Here is a 24164-nt window from a genome sequence, read left to right on the forward strand (position 1 = left end):
AAGCTGAACTCTGAGCTGTGACAGTGAAGCAGTGTGAGAGTGTCAGTAGATGATCAGCAGAGGAAAGTGAAGCTGCTGTGAGCTGATGTCCTGAAGGGCTTTTAAAGAGTCTCTGAGTTTGACAGGAACATGAAGATGTTTGTGGTGTTTGTGATCCTCCTGCACGGTAAGTACACCTTCCTCTCTCTGCTCTCATCATCAGCTTTTCTTTCATCTCTCTCTCTTTAATGTGTTGAAGTGCAGCAGGAGGAGATTTCCATCAAACACTGGATTCTGATTCAGATCAAACTAACAATCCAAAGCAGCAACTTTCAAATCTCTGGATTCTTCTTGGTGGTTTCCAGATGAGCTACATATTTAAGTAAAGTACAGATACCTTAAAACTGTACTTAAGTACTTACTGTCATGGTCCTGGGTCATTTTGACGCAGCCTTCTCTGCTTTCTTGTGTTTCTATATCATGTTGTTCTAGGAGTTATTCTATGAGTCCTAAGTTGTTCAGTGTAGTTTTTTGGATTTCCCCTCGTGTCTTTACCCCCAGTGTCTCCCTGTGTGTATTAGAGTTCTGCTGCCTTGTTTCCCCTCCTTATGTTTTATTCCATGTTTCCCAGCCTGTCTGTCTGAAACCTGCACAGACATGCTGGGACGGCATGTCTGTGCAATATTTGAATACTAGTGATTAAGGAACTGACCTCCCAGCCCATTGTTCCTTCAGTGGGCTGGTTTCAGTCATTATGCAAAGGTACTGTTTATAAGGTTGAAACCTGCAGTCAGCTGAGACTGAAGACGTCACTTGGATGAGTGATGAAACACTTCTCTCACAAAACGCTACGTCCAGATGAACAGAATCAACTTTTTGGGATAATCTGAAAATACTGTGTTATTTCCACTGTTGCGTGGATGATATACAGCTGTATGTTGCACTAATTGCAACAACACAAATGTATTCTGAATCTGTTGCTCTGATGTAAAACGCTTTGATCAGCTTAGTGATTTTAGATCTGGATTCCTCTCAGTCACTCCCAAATCTTTAATTTGTAAAAAGACTTGAAAATCTGTCCTCCGACATCAGGACTTCCACTCACAGTCTGTTTGTGCTGTTTGACCCTGACTTTTTTTTTTTTGGACTCACAGATCACATCAGTCACACATTCTCATGTGTGTCTCAATGTGTCTAAACTTGATCTTTACTTTAAAGTGACTCATGGAGTCTCTGTCTGTGTGTCCTCAGTTTCCCAGCATGCCTCAGCTGTGGAATCATATGAGGGGGCATCATTTGTAGTGCTGCCCTGTGAGTTTGACACTTTCAACCTAAGAAATGCCTCAATGGTGTGGAGTCGCTCCGACCTCAGTCCTCCCACCGTCCACCAGCGTCAGCTTCAAGGAGATGAACTGAAAGATCAAAACCAGCGTTACAGCGGCCGAACATCCATGAAGACTGATGCTCTGGATACTGGAGACCTCAGCCTGAACCTGACCAACCCCCAACTGTCTGACAGCGCCACCTACACCTGCTCCATCAGAGACTTTGGACGTGAACTCAGTTGGAGTGATGTACGGCTGCAGGTCAAAGGTGCTGCAGGTCAGCAACAAACACCTGCTGTAGACACATCATACATCATTCAGATAAAACTTATCAGAGAAATCATATTGGCTCTTTGATTGAAATGTAGGCCTATTAGGTCAGTCAGAGGTCAAAGGTCATGCTGTTCTTTTTGTTTCCCCACAGAACAGTTTCCATCCTGGGCCACAGCTCTCCTGGTTCTCCTGGTTCTTCTTGTGGTTTCTGGAGGTCTTTTATTTTATTTCCGGCACTATTTCATGTCAGGTGAGTGTCTCCTCCTACACTACCCATAATGCCGATGGTCAGCAGGTGTCCTCTGGTGGCTCCTTGACTGTGGCTCACACAAACTTGTTCCAGAAGCTAAAAGAGTTGAGAGTTACAAACAGCTGATACAGAGAGCTGAAGAGAAACTTCCAGGTTTGTTCCAGAAGTCAGAAAACCTCCTTCAGACTCAGTCATTGATCAGTGAAACAGCTCCACAACACGACTTTACTAAACAGTGTGTGTGCTTCACTGCATTGATCTGACACAGAGGCTGCATGTGGACAAGCTGTTCTTTCATTATCTGCAATTTAACCAGTTTTACTTTTTACCAAAAGTTTCACTGCGATTGGTCATGAGTTAACAGAGGTTACAAAAAAAAACAAACTAATACTCGAGAACACAGACATGTGAATAATATGTAATAACTTTACAATACAATCACGATCGTGGCTCACGAGGTTGCAGTTCATCTTGTAATCGGAAGGTTGCCGATTCAAGCCCCCGACAGTCTTAGCCATTGTGTCCTTGGGCAAGACACTTCACCTACTGGTGGTGGTCAGAGGGCCCAGTGGTGCCAGTGTCCGGCAGCCTCTGTCAGTGCGCCCCAGGGTGGCTGTGGCTACAATGTAGCTGCCATCACCAGTGTGTGAATGTGTGGATGATTGGTTGTGTAAAGCGCTTTGGGGTCCTTAGAGACTAGAAAAGCACTATACAAATACAGGCCATTTACCATTTACAATGCAATGTACACCAACTCACTGTAATCCAATAAAGGTTAAAAAAAAAACAATGTTAAAGAGACCTCCATGATAAGATTTTATTATACATTTATTTTATTATACTGTCATTAATATTTATTATTTTCACACAGTGGTCACTGACATCTAATATGTGTGTGTTGGTCATAGTTATATAAAGGTTCAGGATCAATGTGATGAATTTAGAAGCAGAAAAATAAAAAAAATAAAAATCAAATGCATAGCATATGCATGGTAATCAAATAAATGTATGAATAATTTTTGTGTGTGAAGAAAACTCCTCATTTACATGAACAAACTGGAATCTATCAGATGTGATTCAAACCACTGCAGTGAATTTCCTTTAATAACTCTGGTGTGTTCTAGTGTTTGTAGTAAAATGTTGTGGTCTACACTGAGGTCTAACAGGACAAGCACAGGAATAAGTCCTCTGTAAAGTAAAGTAAAGTAAAATAAAGTAAAGTAAAGTAAAGTAAAATTTTATTTATATAGAACCTTTCAAGATAAAATCACAAAGTGCTTTACAGAGGCAGAAAACAGACATTAAAATCTAAAACAAAACAAAATCAACCAAAAGCGAGTTTAAACAGATACGTTCTTAACTGCTTTTTAAAGGACATGACTGAGTCCACAGATCCCAAACTCAAAGAGAGCGAGTTCCAGAGTCTGGGAGCCACTGATACAAACGCTCTGTCACCTTTTGTTTTTAACCTTGTATGCGGGACAGCCAGCAACCCCTGGTCACAAGACCTCAGGGACCTGCTGGGGTGATAGGAAAGAAGAAGATCACTTAAGTAAGTTGGAGCTACACCGTGCAGGGCCCTATAAGTCATGATTATGATCTTAAATTGGACCCTGAACTTGACAGGGAGCCAATGCAGCTAAATCAGCAGGGGAGTGGCATGGGAGTGTTTGTGATGCTTTGTCAGAAGCCTGGCAGCAGCATTCTGAACACCCTGCAGTCGTTCCAGGGAGGCGTTACTTAAGCAAGTAAACAAGGAATTACAATAATCTAAGCGAGATGAAACAAAAGCATGAATAATCATTTCCAATTCGGAACGTGACACAATGGGACTCAGCTTAGCAATATTTCTTAAATGGTAAAAACAAGAGCCAACCAAAGATTTAACGTGTGTGTCCAGCGTCAGAGCTGGATCAAATGTAACACCAAGGTTCATAATGGATGATTTAATATAGGAAGCAAGAGGGCCTAGATTTTTAACCACGAGGGGAACAAATTTCTCAGGAGCAAAGACAATGACTTCCGTTTTATCAGCATTTAGTTGAAGGTAATTACCAGCCAGCCAATCTCTAACGGAGTCTAAGCAGGACTGCAAGATTTGGAGCTTAGAAACATCAGGTGGCCTAGAAGAGATATATAGCTGAATATCATCTGCATAACAATGATATGAAATATCAGAGAAAGAGCTAAGAAGTTGCAGAAGAGGGAGTAAATACAACAAAAACAATAATGGTCCCAAGACAGAGCCCTGAGGCACCCCATAGGCAAGAGAGAAAGATCGATTTGACAAATAGGATTTAACCCATTCCAATGCGGTACCCGATACACCCACCCAGTGGTTTAAGTAAAATCCGAACAGGCAAATGGTACATGGAGGGAGAGATTTTGCTCCTTACATTGCTAACCTTTTAAGGAAACAACAAACAACAAAGAAGGAAAGAAAATTATCACAGTCTTCATTCGAAGAAATAGCGACAGCAGCAGAAACCGGAGCAACAATATCCCTAATTGTGTCAAATAGAACCTTAGGGTTACCTCTGCTCCTAGAGACTAGGTTTGAAAAATAAGCAGCCCTTGCATCACGAACTGAAGCGTTAAAAGAAACTAAAAGGTCTTTTAAATAAAAGAGATGAACCTGTAAACGAGTCTTTCTCCACAAACGCTCAGCTTTACGTCAGACACGCTTTAAACAGCGAATGCTGTCGTAACAGGTCATAAGGAGACCATTAGTAACCTTTACTACAGCTCATGTTGTGCTTTGTTGTCCTCTCAGTCCGCTCGGTGGGGGTGGATTCAGGGGTGGAGTCTGTCCAGCTGATCTGCAAAACCACAGTTTGCCTGCCTAAAGATGCTAAAGTGGAGTGGAAGGATGCAAACAACAGGAAGGTCCACATGTATGAGAACGGCTCTGACCAGCCTGAAGAACAGGACGATAAATACAAGAACCGAACAAAGATGAAGAGAAACTTGCTGGAACCTGGAGACCTCAGTCTGACCCTGAAACAGCCCACAGATGGAGACAACTCCACCTACACCTGCACCGTCTACAGCAGGGAGGGAAACATGCTGATGGAGAAACAAGTGGAGCTGAAAGTCAGAGGTCAGTGCTGTAGATACAAGTCAAAGGTCAGAGGTCAGACTGATGATGGTGGTTCAGTCTCAGTGGGCTCCATCCAATAATGTCACAGTGTTAGCATGTCTGATGTTTGTGGCTGTTTTGGTTTTTATTTGATTTCCAGCCAAATGTAAAAGCTTCAGCAGATGAACTGTAGGAGCAAAGTTCATGTGTGAGACTTCATCTGAAAGGTAACATCTTCTAGTTTCTGAACATGTGTTTGTTTAGCATGTGGCTAAAACACAGGCTAAGCTAAGTCAGCTCAAATCTCAGTAAAAACCTTCTTTGGTCCTCATCTATAATCAGTCATATCTGAGTCACAATAACTAGAAGATGATTTCTAGCAGAAGTGTGAACATCTCCACATCCTTTCTCCATGTTATCATCCAAAGCTGTGTGAAGTTTCAGAGCTCTGCAGCTAACAGAGACTTTCAGTTTGCTGCTCTCTTCCTCTGACAGCTCCATTCTTAGGGAGCGTTAGTTCTGTTTCACTTTATTCCACTTATTCAGTCTGATGTTCTCTGATCTGTTTCTCTTGTTTAGTGTCTTAAAGGCTGCCAGTGCCTCTCTTTGCTGTAACCAACCTTTCTCTTTATTTCTGAGCTTTTAAGGACTTTACCTGATGCATCAACCTTTGAAAATGGAAAGAAATCAGTCAGATTCATGGCTGCATCACAGTGTCACATGTAGTTCTCCACATCAGCTGGTTTATATCTATAGCAGCAAACAGCAGCTGATGCACAAATCTTTGTCTGTGTTAATAAAGTTGGATCAGTTCAAACAGTTTGTTGCTCTGCACTTGAAAGCAGCTTGTACAGTTTCCTAACTAATACTGTAATTCTGTACATGAGATTTTATTGAGCCAATCAAGAACATTCAGACCAATCAGGTAACTGTGGGGGAGGGATGTGGAGTTGACCTTTTGGCATTTAACCACGAGCTGTAAACATGAATAAGGTTAGCAGAGAATAATGTCTGTTAGTGAGGTGGATGTAGAGTTTAGCAACGATAGAGTTGGGTGGTCCTCACAGGACAGCCACTACAAACATATGATTTTATAGAATATGATGCATTACTGCAGATTCAACACAATAGAAAGGATTTGAAATGAGCTCAGCCTTAAACATGTGCAGCAGTAATATTGATCCACAGACACTGATGGGAACATTTTTCTGCACAATAAGTACTTTGACTTTTCATACTTTATGTACAATTTGCCAGTACTGCAGTTTTGTGTGTAGTGAGGTGTTTTCATGGTGTTTTCTTGGTGCTTTTACTAAAGGAAGGCTTCTATCAAATTCTTCCAAATGTTGTCAAACTGAGCTGTGTGATGAAGTGAGTGTGACAGAAACACTCAGACTGTGTTTCTTACTTTGTTGTCCTCTCAGTGCCCCAGGTGGAGGTGGATTCAGGGGTGGAGTCTGTCCAGCTGCCCTTCAAAACCACACTTCACCTGCCTGAAGACGCTAAAGTGGAGTGGAAGGACAACAATGATAATAAGGTCCATGTGTTTGAGAACAGCTCTGACCAGCCTGAAAAACAGAGCGAGTTTTATAGAGACAAAACGAAGATGAATCAAAACCTGCTGAAAACTGGAGACCTCAGTCTGACCCTGAAACACCCCTCAGACTATGACAACAGGATGTACACCTGCACCGTCTACAGCAGGGAGGGAAACATCCTGCTGAAGAGAATGGTGCTGAAAGTCCGAGGTCAGTGCTGTAGATACAGGGCAAAATGTGGATTGAAGCTTTTTCTGTTTCTATTTTGATATTTGGTGGATTTTCATGTGCTTATTTAAACTGGACGAAACCAGCTGTGAGTCACTGCAGCAGCTCTGTGCCAACAACCAACCAACACCTGGGTGGAGTCCCAGCTGAAGCTGAGAGATACTCAGAGACAGAAGCAGCTGTATGGAAGCGTTCTACAGGACGGCTGACACAAAGCTGATGTTACTGATGTCTCCTAGATAGATCTCATGGACCAAAGGCTCTCTGTGTCATCTCGGCTCCAGCTGAACTAAACTGAGAGTGAATTTGGGCTTTCAGGGAGGGGTGAAAGCAGAGCGCTGTAAAGGAAAGGGCTGTGATTGGTTCAGAACACGTCAATGAGAAGAAAGGAAAGCTTCAGAGCAACATGAATGAAACAAAGTGTTTTGATGACGACTGAAAGCCAAAACTGTCCCTGAAATCAGAGTTCAGGGGCACAGCCAGAAGACAGAGAATCGTGGAAATAGTGGTCAGCAGGTACTTGATGGAGTGTTTCCTGCTTGCTGGACTCCATATCATATGTTAGCAGAGAGTGTCTGGCTCTTGATTGGTTGAAGTGGAGAACATCTGCTGCAGAAAGATGCCTCCTGGTCCATGGTGGACATAGATGTTTTCTTTCACCCCTTTCTCAAACCGACCGCCCTCTCTGTCCAGAATGTGAACCTTTGCATCCTCAAAAGTGTGATCTTTGTCCTTGAGATTCAGATGTACAGCTCAGTCTTGTCCTGTCGAGGTGGCTCTTTTATGTTTTCCAATTTAGACGTCTGAACATTTCTGGCTGTTAGCACGAATGCTCACAGCAAATCTGGGACTGTCCAACAATTGCTCTTAGAACTGTAGAAGCTTCTCGGATGAGAGGTGAAATGTCTTCAAGAAACTTAAAGAAGTCCAGAAGCTTTTCTTTCAAAGTTCCTTAGGCTTTTTGGAATATGCTTTGTGCCCACGTGGATAAGGATGGTGTCGGCCTCTGCACAGGATCGTATTCTGCCCAGAAACTTTTCTAAAATGTTGCAGAGTATGGGCAAAAACAGAGTGCATGTGTTCTGGAATAGCAGTGTTATGACTAGTTTCTTAGCAGTCAACAAGATGGTGTATTAGTCAGAATACAGGAAGGAGGACAAGAGGGTTCCACTATGCTTAACTGTTGAAGTCAGCTGTTTTTTTGTCACCTTAACTCATTCACTGCCAGCCATTTTCAAACGTATGCTTTCAATTGACGTCTATAGACGTCAATGGCAGTGAATGAGTTAATAGACAGTGTTGCAAATAAGCTGCCATTAGGGCAACTATATTACAGCAACAGTGGTTAAGCTAACATAAACTCAAAGGTGTCTTATAAAGAATATTTAAACATCCATCTTTGCATATACATATCAACAACATAATGAACAATAACTGATGTACTGCATTCATTGTCAATCACTTGAAAATGATCCCCAACATTTCTCGTGCTGTCTTCCTTGGGAGTTCGCCTTGTAATCGGAAGGTTTCCGGTTCGAGCCCCGGCTTGGACAGTCCCGGTCGTTGTGTCCTTGGGCAAGAGCTGTTTCTCTGCCTGAAGGAGGCGCCACTCCATCGCTTCATTTAGTGCAGAACAAGAGTCACATGATGCTGCTCTGAACACCAATCACACTTTGTACAGCTCATGTTGTGTTTGTTGTCCTCTCAGTGTGTCAGGTGGAGGTGGAGGAGGGGGCGGAGTCTGTCCAGCTGCCCTTCAGAACCACAAAAAACCTGCCTGAAGATGCTACAGTAGAGTGGGTACGCTATGACCCTGAACCAGTAATAGATGTCCACGTGTATAAGAACGGCTCTGACCAGCCTGAAGAACAGCACCAGGATTACAGAGACCGAACAAAGATGAATGAAGACCTGCTGAAAACTGGAGACCTCAGTCTGACCCTGAAACAGCCCACAGAGAGAGACAGTGGGAAATACATCTGTGGAGTTCAGAGCAAGAACATCTGGATAAGATTCAAAACAGTGCAGTTCAAAGTTAAAGGTTTGTGTGTGTGTGTGTGTGTGTGTGTGTGTGTGTGTGTGTGTGTGTGTCTCTCTCTCTCTCTGACTGTCTTGTGTCTCCTCTGCAGGGAGAGTTCAGGTCCAGGATCAAACAGGGGACATCAGGAACAGAAGCAGCTCCATTGATCCGACTCCTCTGATGGCTGATCAATCAGTTTGATCTGTGTGTTCTTTGATTATTGATCAGTGATGTCAGAGTGGAGTCAGTGTGATGTTGTTGTTGTGTGTTTGAGACTTTTAGTGTCCATGAAGGTCTCTGCTGCCGTAGATCCTCTGAACTGTGACAGAGGTTTCACTCTGGAAGAAACTCTCAGCACTTTCCAGCAGCTCCTCCATCATGGAGGACGTTCCCTCACTGTAACAGGTGGAGGAGAGAGGAGAGGAAGCACAGGTGGATCCTCTGAGGAAGAGGAGCGTCCTACAAACCACATGATCACATGACCAGAGGGGCGTGGCCTTCAGTGGTAGTAATAAAGGAACAGTGCACATATTCCACTTTGAAGGCTCATCTCCAACAAAGCAGACCTGTGATCACTTTGACTCAGGATGATGGATTGTTTGGATTTGTCTTTCTTTCTCTGGCTTTTCTTGTGTGTCTTTGTATGTTGGATAGAGTCATGTGACCTGCCCAGGGACGACACATGGAAATGAGCAGTTTAGCTCAAATCTGGCAGGTTTCCATCTTCTGTTTTTATCCTGATGTCCCTGAACATGAACACTGTCCCTGTCAAATACATCCAGATACAAAGATCAGATCTACTGAGCATCATCAGCGTGTCAGCTGCTAACTGCATTGTGTATTTTTATACTGATGTACATCTCCTACACTGAAGTACTCTGTTATAAACTTGGTGCTCAGTGACTGAATCTCATCATCATAAACTAAAATTCATATGAATCTCTGCTACACTTAATGCAACATAAATCTGACCATGAGGCCACAGACACTCTGCACCGCAGTTACACACTGCTCTGTACTGTGAATGCACCACATTAATTCAGACTTAACAGTTTATCCTGCACAAAAGTACCCAGTATTTTCATGCAACATTCAAACAACAAACACAAAACACACACAAAAAAAAAAAAAAAAACAAACAAAAAAAACAAAAACCACAAAGTAAGTATAACTCAGTTTGTTTTGCAGGACGTTACATTATATGAAAAATACATAATTTAACACAACACAGAGAGTCACCACCATCTCTAAGCAACTTATCAAAGACATTACATTCATGCACATTAAATACATGCTGTGGGTCAAATGTTTTTCCATGTTTGAGATGTTTCCATGTTTGTTGTGATTAGGGATGGGTATTGCTTAGGTTTTAAACGGTGCTCAAACCGGTGCTTAAAGAATGGAGAACACAAAATTGGTCCAAAAACCTCTCATGTTCAGCTGTTTTTTGTAAAAAGATAACAATGTTAGCCTTTTCTGCAGCTATGGGGCATATATGGTATCACTCTGGGCTGGAAGCAGTGATTAAACAATGGAAAAAACACAAACTTTTTCCTAAAACCTCTCATGTTCAGCTGTTTTCCTCTTTTTTTTTTTTGCCTTCTTGGCCAGGGTAAAGGGAGTATCTGCCATCAAACAAGAAGACAGCTGCATGTAGCTATGATGATGTTTGCTAGTTCACCTTACATGCATTAATGTAATAACGTGGTTAGCCTACTCAACGTAAATTACACATGAACAACATTAAGCTACTCATGCAGAGAAGAACAGCTGCTGCTGCATCATCATCCGTCATCATTTCTGCTACACTGGCAGGGCTAGGGGCCAGGACTCTCCTCTTCGAGTTTTTGGGGGATGTTGCTAACTCCAGGTCCGATAACAGGCACCACACCCGCAGTAGATGTGCTCTGTGTGAGGTCTCGCAGCAAGCTATCAAATACGGCGCATTTTTCGGCTTTTAAAAAAACGCTATGCGTCGCCAGGTGTTTCATCAGATTCGAGGAGTTACCTCCTTTGCACAGTATCAGCTTAAAGCAATTGTTGCTGCTGAGTTTGCATCTTTTGCTGTGAAGTACAGCCAGACTTTTGACCGCTTCGCCTTGGGCATTTTTAATCTGTAGCTCTGCTTTAAAAGAATGTACGTACCTGTAATGTGCGCTGCTTTTTGGTCTGGTTACTACCGTTTATGTCAGATACCGGTACCCATCCCTAGTTGTGATCAGTGTTTACTCAAAAAAGTAAAGTAAAAAAGTTATGACACATATTACACAGAAGACTTTTTTTTTAAAGTAATGCAGTACGTTACTTAAAAGGAGATTTTTGTGTCAAGGCTGAAATGGATCAGTGTCACACTGGAAAAACACCAGGCGAGGCTTTTCTGCAGCCAGGTGAGCCAGATGAACAGGTTAAGTAGATGTGTGGTGGGCGTGGCTTTTTTAAAAGGAAAAACTAAAATAAATATGTTTTCATTGGGGTTATTCCTTGTGACTAATACTAATTAGTATAATAAACGTATGTCTTTACTTTAGAAGTACAGATACTAGTGTTAAAAATACTCCAGTAAAAGTTGAAGTACTGATTCAACTTCTTTACTCGAGTAAAAGTAAAAAAGTAGAGGCTCTGAAATACTCAAAGAAAGAAAGTAAAAGTAGCTCTTTGGAGGACATTTGTGCAAAGCTAACCGAACCTTGTGCTTTATTAACATAATGATAAGACAAGTAGATGGAAATACAAAGATTTATTTCAGTCTAAAATTGAATTGTAACCAATCAGTTAAGCTTGAATCAGTTAAGTATGAGCATGAGCAGGAAAAGTAAGGAAAATAAAACAAAAAAAATAAATAAATTAAAAAAAAACATCTCTATTTCCTACATTGTAGAGGGTGACTTTGCCTCTAAACAATAAATGTGTGCCGTCAGGTAATGTGGAATCAACAGGTGGGGGAACCTAAAATTAGCTGTAATGTCTCAGTGGAAAAGAATTTAAACTCACAATAATTTCTATTGAGAGCTTCAGTAGATTTTCTTAGTGTTCATGAGTTGTTCTGTCCGTTTACTGGCTGTACACCGTTTATGCTGTTTGTTTTCTAGATGGTATAAAGTTGCTATGAAGGGCGAATTCAGTCAGGGAATCATCATCAGCTAACGTTCATATCAATCTCTGCTACATTTGATGTAAGCTAACTGTGACCATTAATTCATAGCCACTCTGCACTAGTCACACACTGTTTTTACTCTAAATCCTGTGATGGATTTACATCACAGTAAACACGAGTAAACTAACCTGTTTATCCTGCCCTAGCCTGCAGAGGATTTTACATGTAGTCTTTAAATAACCCAGTTAGCAGCAGGTTTCACAATGTGGAAAAACATGATGTCACATGTACAGATCCAATATTTGATTAGAGAACATGAGGACTTAGATGTAAGCTTTAAATAAGCATCCTTCCATTTAAATTTAAGCTCTCTTCTTCCTCTCCTGTCCTCTTTCATGTTCTTTTCACTCACTGATAGAACATTAAATACACTCATGAGTCACCTGATACACACCTGTGTTTGTGTAGTTTTGAGACTCTTCGCTTTGTCAGTTTTCCTCATAGTTTCACACCTGCACGAAGCAGCCTCACCCTGACAGCTCAACCTTCAAATCACTGTGTCAGCTGATCACTTCCTGTCCTGTGATTGGCTGAGCTTCAGGCCTTCTCTCAGTCAAACTTGAAACAGGGATTGAGACAGTGTGAGGGTTTGTGGAGTGCCACAGTGCTGTAATGAATACTGTAGTGGAAGAAGTTCTTTCACACTCTTCATCCTGGAGCTGCTTTATGTCCATGATCTGCATGGAAACACATCTATGGAGAGGAAATCCAGCTGCTGAGGGTCACATCTGCATCATTGTAGCTACAGTGGATGTTTCATGGTCAGGACTGGAGGCGGAGCTTTGTGCGTGTCAGGGTGAGGCCGCAGCAGCCGCCTCCAACCGGAGCGCTCGGGCGTGAAACTAGAAGAAAGGAAGTGATCTGTGGCCGGCCGGACTTCATTCCACAGATGTGCTTTAACAAAGTGTGAAGCTGAACTCTGAGCTGTGACAGTGAAGCAGTGTGAGAGTGTCAGTAGATGATCAGCAGAGGAAAGTGAAGCTGCTGTGAGCTGATGTCCTGAAGGGCTTTTAAAGAGTCTCTGAGTTTGACAGGAACATGAAGATGTTTGTGGTGTTTGTGATCCTCCTGCACGGTAAGTACACCTTCCTCTCTCTGCTCTCATCATCAGCTTTTCTTTCATCTCTCTCTCTTTAATGTGTTGAAGTGCATGGCAATGTAAAACAGGAAACACACGACACTGAACTAAACCTACAGTAAACACAAGGGCACTTTTGGTGGTACTGTGTATTATTTCACACAGTCTGGGGTTACTTCAATACAACAGAGATGATCTACTAACATCCAGACTGGCCAACAGCCTGTATCCACAGGCTGTGAGGCTCCTGAACTCTCTGCCCCCCTCTCACGGACAATAACCATATCCAACTTCTTAATAGCAATGAACTGGTCTGCATTGGTGCATCATATCTTTATTCTCTTCCCCCTCCTGCCCCCCCCCCCCCCCCCTCTTTCTTAAATAGATAACTATCATATCTGATATCATATCTCACAGTACAATAATATTGAATGGGTTGCATTGTTGTATTTTGTCATGTTTCTCAGGTCTTTGTCTGAATTTCTACGAACATTATTGCTAAGGATTGTCTTATTGCATTGGAGTCACACTGGGTTAAATATGTACACTTGGGTTTTAAGGGGTATTTATTATTTTCTTCTTTTTTTTGGGTTGTATGGAAGCCCCAAACGCAATTTCATTGTTCTTGACAATGACAATAAATAAATAAATACTAAATACTAAATACTAAAAGAACAAAACCTAAGAACTAAGTTACTACTGATAATCAGAATTAAGCTGAAACATTGAATAAAGATAATCCGAACAGCACAACTAGAAAAACTGAACATAAATCATGTAAAATAATACAAAACACAAGAAACTGAAAATCCTGGGAGCAGAACCAAAGCAGAAGACCGACCCGGGGTGGCAAGTCAGTGGCAATGACAGAGCAGATCAGGAGCCCCACCGCAGGTCAAGTGGCACTGGCCACATAGGTGAGAAGGCCATCCATGACAGCAAAGATCCTTAGCTAATGGCTGGAAAAGTGGCCGGCGATGGTGTGCCGTGTTTGGACGAGCAGGCCATGCTGGATGTGGATGTGGGCAAGCAGGCCGTGCTAGATTTGGACGAGACGGCGGTGTGAGAGCCGCGGGACCAGACGAGGCAGGAAAAGACGGTGGTGGACCAGGCAAGGCAGGACCAGACGAAGGTGGAGCAGCCTCGGGCAGCTGAAAGGCCGGGGACATGGCTGCTGCAGGTAGTGGAAGTGGTGGCGCTGATGGCGGCGCTGATGGCTGGACAGGCTCAGAGCCTCCAAAGGAGACAGGTGGCTGAAGCAACCCCTTGGGACCTCCAGTGGAGACAGAAGATCGTTAGACGGACCAGTTGGGCCCTGGTGTGTGTAGCAAAAAGTGCTGCAAAAGTTGGTGAAGCACACTCGGTAACCAGGAGAGACCAGAATCCAGGCATTGTAGCCATTTATCTACAGCTCACTAAAACTCCTTTTCAGAATGATCCAGCCACAGGTCAGATAACTTATTCACAGAGTAAATAATATCCTCCTGGAGCTCCTCAGACGGCAAGAGTGCTGCTGGGTCGCTTGTTTGGTTTGGTCGTTCTGTCATGACGTGCTGTGCGGCAGGGAGGATTAGACCCAAATGCAGGATCTCAAAAATGTGACTTAAACCCATAATGTAGCTTGTATTGTGGGAAAAACTCTTCATGAAAATAAAGACTTACTAAAACCAACCAAAACCTCACACTTGAAACTAGAAATTAAACATTAGCCAACTAACAGGAGCACGAAACAAACATACAGCATAGCGACAACATGACACGATCCAGGGAAAGGAAAACATGGGGATTAAATACACAGTGGAGTAATCAGGGAATTTGAGACAGGAGGAAAACACAAGTGGGAGAAATTAGACGTAACAAGACAAGAGTTATTTTCCACTTTAATGTCTGTCTCCACTGTTCAGCCACAGATCTATAATACATGGTCCAGATGTTAGGTGTGCTTTGACATCTGGACCACCAAACACCTGTCAGATCTGTAACTGAGTCATAAATGGGAAGATTAGGTTCCTGGGCTGTAATAGAAATCATTGTGTAGAGACTATTGTGGTGCTGTGGGCGGAGCCTGAATACTGTTAGCTGGTTTCAGTTGTGCATGTGTCAGAAAGATATTTTCTTTAAACAAACCTTGATCCGCGCCTGACACACTGTCATGGTTTTTGTTATTTATGGTTGTAATCCTGAGCTTTTGGAGACGAACAGTTACAGGATAGAGACAAAGTTTTTGTTTGCGGGTTTGACCCACCAGTTACCAACAAATGCTGAGAACATCTCGCCCTGTCTTTCCAAATAAGTCACCAAATACATAAGAACTACAACAAGCAACTATCACATGGTGTACACAGTAGTTAGGAACAGAACGTAGGAGGTAATGTTCTTTGTTGGGTTGTTGTTAGAACTTCTTACTGTTTCAGACTTTGGACTTAGTTTGACATTTTTATGTGATGGACTTCCTGCCTCTGATCTGCGCTGTGTTCTTTTTAATGAGTTGTTAAAATGTTGAATGTTTCTGTCGTTCTGTCTCCTGGTTTCTGTAAATGTGTCTAAACTTGATCTTCACCTTAAAGTGACTCATGGAGTCTCTTTCTGTGTGTCCTCAGTTTCCCAGCATGCCTCAGCTGTGGAGCTGCATGAGGGGGACACGTTCATCCTGCCCTGTCACGTCGACACTTTTAATCTGACTAAATCCACAGTGGTGTGGAGTCGCTCCGACCTCAGTCCTCCAACCGTCCACCAGCGTCAGCTTCAAGGAGACGAACTGAAAGATCAAAACCAGCGTTACAGCGGCCGAACATCCATGAAGGCTGACGCTCTGGAAACTGGAGACCTCAGCCTGAACCTAACCAACCTCCAACTGTCTGACAGCGCCACCTACACCTGCTCCGTCAGAGACTTTGGAGATGAGCTGAGTCGGAGTGATGTACAGCTGCAGGTCAAAGGTCAGCAACAAACATCTGCTGTAGATACATCTGACATCACTCAGATAAAACTTTACTATTTTATTGCTGCATAAATATGTTCACTCAAAAAATATTAGCTTGAGGTATGTTCAATAAAATATATCACCACATTCAGTCAGAGGTCAAAGGTCATGTTTTTCTGAACTTCACAGAACGGTTTCCATCCTGGGCCAAAGCTCTCCTGCTTCTGCTGATTTTTCTTTTGGTTTCTGGAAGTCTCATATGTTATTTCCGTCAATATTATAAATCAGGTGAGTGTCCCGTACTATACACAAGTAGAGCTCACACAAACTTGCTCCAGAAGCTGAAAGAGTTGAGAGTTACAAACAGCTGATACAGAGAGCTGAAGAGAAACTTCCAGGTTTGTTCCAGAAGTCAGAAAACCTCCTTCAGACTCAGTCACTGATCAGTGAAACAGCTCCACAACATGACTTTACTAAACAGTGTGTGTGCTTCACTGCATTGATCTGACACAGAGGCTGCATGTGGACAAGCTGTTCTTTCATTATTTGCAGTTAATCCAGACAAAAGACTCGTTTCTCATATTTCCAAGAGAGACCAGCAGGGGGCAGAAGATGTTACAACAAATACCACTAATAATATAACAAGTAAAGAACCAATATTCATTCAGAATGTTTAAATACTATATTCTGTACAGACCAGTGAACACAAATGTATGAGTTGTGTGCAATAACAGACCAAAACAAGAACACTGACCAAAAGAGCTGTTCTCTCGTTTCTGACAATTTTAGCTCAATTTATAGATTATTCCAGGAAACCTTATATCCTAAAGCCTTTTTTTTTACGGTGGCCCTGAGAGGTCAAACGGACTGCAACTTCAGAAAACACTTGCAAAAAGAAAAATGCTGCAAAAAGAAAAATGCTGCAAAAAGAAAAATGCTGCAAAAAGAAAAATGCTTGCAAAAAGAAAAATGCTGCAAAAAGAAAAATGCTGCAAAAAGAAAAACGCTGCAAAAAGAAAAACGCTGCAAAAAGAAAAATGCTGAAAAACGCTGCAAAAAGAAAAATGCTGCAAAAAGAAAAACACCTACAAAAAGAAAAACACCTACAAAAAGAAAAACACCTGCAAAAAGAAAAATGCTGCAAAAAGAAAAAATGCTGCAAAAAGAAAAATGCTGCGAAAAGAAAAATGCTGCGAAAAGAAAAACGCTGCAAAAAGAAAAATGCTGCAAAAAGAAAAATGCTGCGAAAAGAAAAACGCTGCAAAAAGAAAAACACCTGCAAAAAGAAAAATGCTGCAAAAAGAAAAACGCTGCAAAAAGAAAAACGCTGCGAAAAGAAAAACGCTACAAAAAGAAAAACGCTGCAAAAAGAAAAACACCTGCAAAAAGAAAAATGCTGCAAAAAGAAAAATGCTGCAAAAAGAAAAATGCTGCTAAAAGAAAAATGCTGCGAAAAGAAAAATGCTGCAAAAAGAAAAACGCTGCAAAAAGAAAAATGCTGCAAAAAGAAAAATGCTGCGAAAAGAAAAACGCTGCAAAAAGAAAAACGCTGCAAAAAGAAAAACACCTGCAAAAAGAAAAATGCTGCAAAAAGAAAAACGCTGCAAAAAGAAAAATGCTGCAAAAAGAAAAATGCTGCGAAAAGAAAAACGCTGCAAAAAGAAAAATGCTGCAAAAAGAAAAAATGCTGCAAAAAGAAAAACGCTGCAAAAAGAAAAACGCTGCAAAAAGAAAAACGCTGCAAAAAGAAAAATGCTGCAAAAAGAAAAACGCTGCAAAAAGAAAAATGCTGCAAAAAGAAAAACGCTGCAAAAAGAAAAATGCTGCGAAAAGAAAAACGCTGCAAAAAGAAAAACGCTGCAAAAAGAAAAACACCTGCAAAAAGAAAAATGCTGCAAAAAGAAAAACGCTGCAAAAAGAAAAATGCTGCAAAAAGAAAAATGCTGCGAAAAGAAAAACGCTGCAAAAAGAAAAATGCTGCAAAAAGAAAAAATGCTGCAAAAAGAAAAACGCTGCAAAAAGAAAAACGCTGCAAAAAGAAAAATGCTGCAAAAAGAAAAATGCTGCGAAAAGAAAAACGCTGCAAAAAGAAAAATGCTGCAAAAAGAAAAAATGCTGCAAAAAGAAAAACGCTGCAAAAAGAAAAACGCTGCAAAAAGAAAAATGCTGCAAAAAGAAAAACGCTGCAAAAAGAAAAATGCTGCAAAAAGAAAAACGCTGCAAAAAGAAAAACGCTGCAAAAGCACACACAACACAACGGAAATGTTTCTGGGGAGACAATAAGCGGACGGACCAGTTGCATGAACCAAAACATGCTAACAAGTGCACTGGGACTGGGAGACACTTCAAAGAAGTGGAAGCGGAGCAGCCAAAGAGTAAACTTTCAAAAGTAAGTACTGAATGTTATGTCACTTATTTATGTGCAAATGTTTAATAATGAGAAACATTAAAACATTACTGTTGGCCACATGCCGGCAAAGTTATGTGACATTAGCGATGTTTGAACTTTCAGCGTTTACTTTGTTTTAAAGCCTTTATACGCCGTTCGATAGTCGACCTTAATCTTACAGAGAATCTGATGATTTTATGGATAATTAAAGTCAGTCATATATCCACAAACACAACAAGCTGAAAGTCAGTGATGCTGCTCTGTTTGCAGTCCTGAATATCACGGCACAAGCAGGATTCACTGCACTGTTAATGTTAGCTATGTTATATTGCTGCCTCTGTTCGGTGGTGTCGAGCCAAACGGACTTTAACGTGTGTTTGAACGAGCTGACGGTTCACTCGTTAAGCTGAAAGAAAGATGCTTTAATCACAGCAGTCACACATGTGTCCACTGCACCATCTGGAACTCTTCTTGTTTAGCACTCGTAATAACACAAACACTAAATCCTCCTGTTTGTAGCAGTGTGTACACCTGAGACTGTCACCTGTCTGTCTGTCCTGCACTCTCTCTCTGTTTCTTTCTCTCTGATTGTGGAATAAAAGTATGAACATGTGTTTATAAGTTACACTTGTGTTTGAATCCTGCAGCTTATCACACATTTGATTTCCATGTGTGACGACTGCAAGTGTCCAGAGTGAGGACAGACTGAGGGACCCACTGCTGCACATCATCTGTGAGGCTTTGCACCCCTGATGATCCACCAGGACAAACTCAGCAGTGTGTGAGGAAGAGGAGGAGGAAGAGCCAGCAGCAGCTGACAGATGGAGAGAATAGACAGACTGTTCCCTGTTTGTGAAGGACTGCTAGGAAAGTTTAACATAACTAATTGTCTGTCCTGAATCAGTCTTATTAGGTAATGTTCAAATAATGTGATCATCCCAGTGTTTTCAGTGTGGGAGAAAGTACTCAGGGCCTTCAAGTTACACACTATGAAAGGCAGCAACAAGTTTAATGTTCAGAAACCTAAAGTATGTATCAGCAGCAGAATGGAGCTAAAAATAAATGTTTGTTTCAGTTCTATGAAGCTTTGAGGATTTTGGATCAGTAGCACTGCTGTGTGTGTTGCATCATATTGCTGTAATTGTTTATATGCTTTATATATTCTGAGGTAAGTTGATCTATAGTGTTACATCATATTCTATAAGGATGTTATGTGTTTGTAGACTTTCTGCCCAGTTTGACCCATTTAGCAGAAGTCAGCCTGTTTAAGGCTCTGATGTCTATTCTGTATGACTTAAAGCAGTTATGACATGGTCTGATTTTCTCACCCAATAAAGGAATATTTCATATATCAGTCGACTCTTCATTCTATCAGACACAGTTATCACAGCTTGTACATTTGCTTTTTATAAATATATGTAAGCAATGAGCCAAATTTAGTAATGGCAACATACTGAAGGAACAACATTTGTCTCTTATATATGATACACCTTTATATGCACTGTCAAAGATACTTGTCTTTGAGTGAAGATTTAAGGTGATAAGACATATAAATAACTGCAACTTGAATCTGTACTGAAGCTCAGTATTTGACACAGAGTTCATGTTCACTGCTGTAATAGCTAATAATGATTAATATAATAACTATAATATTGGCCATATTATATTTACATTACCAAAGTGATATGACTTTAGTCTCATGAACAACATCAGCTAATTGTTATTTACTAGCTAATCTTAAATGACTGTTCAGCACAGAAATCAAGCCCAAAAATCATGTTTTGCTGTCCTGTGGTCTCAGCCTCAGATACTTATCAAATCACACAAAGCTCTTGTAGAAACAAACAAATGAACAAAATATGTTCTCCTTCATTTCTGTCAAACCAAGTTGTATGACACGTTTCCAGCGGTTAGTATCATGGTTGCTAGGCAACCTGGGAAGCTCGCCAGAGACTAGACCGTCCCATACAGACAAACTTGCCGTTTATTTTGTAAATCGAGCTCAACACTGCCCCTAGCGTCCGGGAGCACTTCCGTTGTGTTTTGGAGTTTGCAAGTGTTTTGGAGTTTGTACATGAGTTGTCTCTAGGGGCCACCGTAGATAGGCCACGTGAAACCAGATTCGTGTTAAACAATATAGGGGGAGGAAAATGCACCATGTCAACAGGTATCAGGCTGTGATGTTCTCCTTTATAGTGGACAGAAATTATTATTTTTTGGAGTGGCACAGATAATTTGTGGCATCTTATTGAATGCAGAACAGCTGATTGTTCTGTAAATAGTTTGAAATGGTTATTTAAAAAAGGGGTAAAAGGTTAATGGCTGCAAATAACTGTTGTTTGCAAAATTTGTACATATGATTTTAAAACTGACAATTTATATTTGCATTTAAAGTTATGAAATAGGATTCATTAAACATGTTTGTGGTTGTTACAGTAAAAAATATAACTTTTTCTACTCTGATTTTAATTTTTTTTTTATTTTAGATCAACTGTGTTAATACAGTATATCTAAATGAAAACCTGACTGTAAATTCAGGCATGTGAGGTTGTGTTGAAAAGGATGATACCAAACAAGGCAAAGTAAATAGTTTTTAAGGGTGAAATGAAGAGGTCACATCAAAAGTAGTCAAAAATGGCCAATTATACCCTGGACCCAGAGGGTTAAACATTTTTTTAAAGTAACACAATAGTTACTTTTCAAGTAATTAATTACTTTTAGAATATTGTAACTCAGTTACTAACTCAGTTACTGTTTTTGAAGAGGTAACTAGTAACTATAATTAGTTACGTATTCAAAGTAGCTCGCCCAACACTGGTAGTTGGTAACATCTGAATTATCCATTCAGCAAAGGAAAATACACAGATTTCCATATTTCAGGGATTTCACTGTTTAAACGCTTACATTAAAAATACAGGTTAGTGGTTCTGCCAGATATCACACATTGGTCACTGATATTTGCAAAAATACCAATATGGACATGTTAGTGAAAAATAAATCAGTAGGGTTTAATTTCACATAAAGGTCAAGTATGTAAAGAATTTGGAAGAAGGAAATTAGATGTCCTCCAGGCCTTTATCTTCTTAAGACATGCCTGTAACTGATTGATTTGAATGATATCAGAAATAAAAATCAAATGCATAGCATATGCATGGTAATCAAATAAATGTATGAATAATTTTTGTGTGCAAAGAAAACTCCTCATTTACATAAACAAACTGGAATCTATCAGATGTGATTCAAATCACTGCAGTGAATTCCCTTTAATAACTCTGGTGTGTTCTAGTGTTTGCAGTAAAATGTTGTGGTCTACACTGAGGTCTAACAGGACAAGCACAGGAATAAGTCCACTATAACAGGTGATAAGGAGAACATTAGTAACTTCACTATAGCTCATGTTGTGCTTTGTTGTCCTCTCAGTTTATAAGGTGGGGGTGAATTCAGAGGTGGAGTCTGTCCAACTGATCTGCAAAACCACAGTTTGTCTGCCTAAAGATGCTAAAGTGGAGTGGAAGGATGCAAACAACAGGAAGGTCCACATGTATGAGAACGGCTCTGACCAGCCTGAAGAACAGGACGATAAATACAAGAACCGAACAAAGATGAAGAGAAACTTACTGGAACCTGGAGACCTCAGTCTGACCCTGAAACAGCCCACAGATGGAGACAACTCCACCTACACCTGCACTGCCTACAGCAGGGAGGGAAACATCCTGATGAAGAAACAAGTGAATCTCACTGTCAGAGGTCAGTGCTGTAGATACAGGTCAAAGGTCAGAGGTCAGACTCATGATGGTGGTTCAGTCTCAGTGGCTCCATCCAATAATGTCTCAGTGTTAGTATGTCTGATGTTTGTGGCTGTTTTGGTTTTTATTTGATTTCCAGCCAAATGTAAAAGCTTCAGCAGATGAACTGTAGGAGCAAAGTTCATGTGTGAGACTTCATCTGAAAGGTCACATCTTCTAGTTTCTGAACATGTGTTTGTTTAGCATGTGGCTAAAACACAGGCTAAGCTAATCTCAGTAAAAACCTTCATTGGTCCTCATCTATAATCAGTCATATCTCCACATCCTTTCTCCATGTTATCATCCAAAGCTGTGTGAAGTTTCAGAGCTCTGCAGCTAACAGAGTCTTTCAGTTTGCTGCTCTCTTCCTCTGACAGCTCCATTCTTAGGGAGCGTTAGTTCTCTGTTTCACTTTATTCCACTTATTCAGTCTGATGTTCTCTGATCTGTTTCTCTTGTTTAGTGTCTTAAAGGCTGCCAGTGCCTCTCTTTGCTTTAACCAACCTTTCTCTTTATTTCTAAGCTTTTTAAGGACTTTACCTGATGCATCAACCTTTGAAAATGGAAAGAAATCAGTCAGATTTATGGCTGCATCACAGTGTCACATGTAGTTCTCCACATCAGCTGGATTATATCTATAGCAGCAAACAGCAGCTGATCCACAAATCTTTGTCTGTGTTAATAAAGTTAGATCAGTTCAAATACAGTGGAACCCTGACTTACAAAATTAATTCGTTCCCGAGGGTCTTTTGTAAGTCGAAGCACCCATTACGCCTTTTGAGTGAACAATAGGCTATAGGCTAATTACTAACTGCAACAACAATACGTCATTCAAGTGGAACAGTGAAGCGCAAGTACAAAAGCTAAGGGGTTGTCACATGATTCAGAAGGCATTCTGGGCATTCTGGGCTCAGCCAATCAGAGCCAGCGGATTTCGTTACGCCGGCATTTTGCCGTAACGCAGGCAGAGATATTGCATTCAAGTGCCTTCGTAAGTTGAATTTTTCATTAAATGGGGTATTCGCAAGTCATGATTCCACTGTAGTTTGTTGCTCTGCACTTGAAAGCAGCATGTACAGTTCACGAGCGAACCGCACAGAGCTTCAGACTATCTAATGCTCTGTTCACTAAGGTTAGCAAGTTTAATGACAAGTAAAGGACATTTAAAGACTTCCGTGAGGGAAATACTTGTTTTTGATTAATCTGAAGTGTTTCGATAGGTCTCAGTGAGTTAAAAAGTAGGGTTAGCATGTAAGAACAAAAAATAACAAAAAATAATTTCCCCCAGGGATCAATAAAGTATTCTGATTCTGATTCTGATTCTGATTCTAAGCCTGCTAAAAGTGTTAGCACATGTTTCTATTATCAATACTGTATGAGATTTAATTTTGGTTGAGGCTTTTGTTGATATTTTGATTAATATTCTTGATTAATGATGATCAATATCCCTGATATAAGATAAGATAAGATAAGATAAGATAAGATAAGATAAGATAAGATAAGATAAGATAAGATAAGATGACCTTTATTAGTCCCACAGGTGGGAAATTTGTTTTGTTACAGCAAAAGTGCAAAGTTATGTAGCAGAAATTAGAAAACACTGGAATGCAATAAAATAAAATAAAATACTATATACCTTAGAATAAAATAGAATAGAATAAAATAATATATACAATAGAATAAAATAGAAATACAAATGCTATATACAACTGAGTAAGAAAATACAAAAGTACAACTTCGTCAGAAGAAGAATTGTACAAGAATTGCACATATAGCAGTCTTATTGCACGTGTGAGGGTTTGATCAGCTGCAAAAGTCTTTGTTGTGGAGTCTGACAGCAGTGGGGAGGAAAGACCTGCAAAATCTCTCTGTCCCACACCGTGGGTGCTGCAGCCACTGAATGAGCTGCTCAGTGCTGTCACAGTCTCCTGCATGGGGTGGGAGATGTTGTCCAACAGGGATGACAGCTTAGCCACCATTCTCCTGTCACTCACCACCTCCACTGGGTCCAGAGGGCATCCTAGAACAGAGCTGGCCCTTCTGATCAGCCTGTTCAGTCTCTTCCTGTCCCCGGCAGAGATGCTGCCGCCCCAGCAGACCACACCATAGAAGATGGCTGAAGCCACCACAGAGTCATAGAAGG

At 40.9% G+C, this 24164-nt stretch overlaps 1 protein-coding gene across 2 annotated transcripts in view; it reads left to right on the plus strand.

Moving 5' to 3' along the window:
- Window positions 1-24164, plus strand: part of LOC147333735 (butyrophilin-like protein 2) — a 39944-nt gene continuing 15780 nt past the window's right edge. The window contains exons 1-7 of one of the 2 annotated variants that reach the window (XM_086268775.1): window positions 1-166; window positions 1231-1581; window positions 1729-1827; window positions 4601-4927; window positions 6331-6654; window positions 8381-8713; window positions 21657-21983. In XM_086268775.1, coding sequence (XP_086124901.1) covers window positions 130-166; window positions 1231-1581; window positions 1729-1827; window positions 4601-4927; window positions 6331-6654; window positions 8381-8713; window positions 21657-21983 — 1798 coding nt within the window. In that variant the 5' untranslated portion in view covers window positions 1-129. Of the gene's footprint in view, window positions 167-1230; window positions 1582-1728; window positions 1828-4600; window positions 4928-6330; window positions 6655-8380; window positions 8714-12464; window positions 12922-15524; window positions 15864-16036; window positions 16136-21656; window positions 21984-24164 lie in introns of those variants that run through there. The other variant, XM_086268766.1, reaches the window with a different exon arrangement.

Source organism: Aulonocara sp. 'chitande type north' Nkhata Bay, linkage group LG3 (assembly GCF_057382095.1).
Source record: "Aulonocara sp. 'chitande type north' Nkhata Bay isolate Kocher_YH1m ecotype deep benthic linkage group LG3, A_spYH_male_GT1.1, whole genome shotgun sequence".
NCBI classification, from domain to species: domain Eukaryota; kingdom Metazoa; phylum Chordata; class Actinopteri; order Cichliformes; family Cichlidae; genus Aulonocara; species Aulonocara sp. 'chitande type north' Nkhata Bay.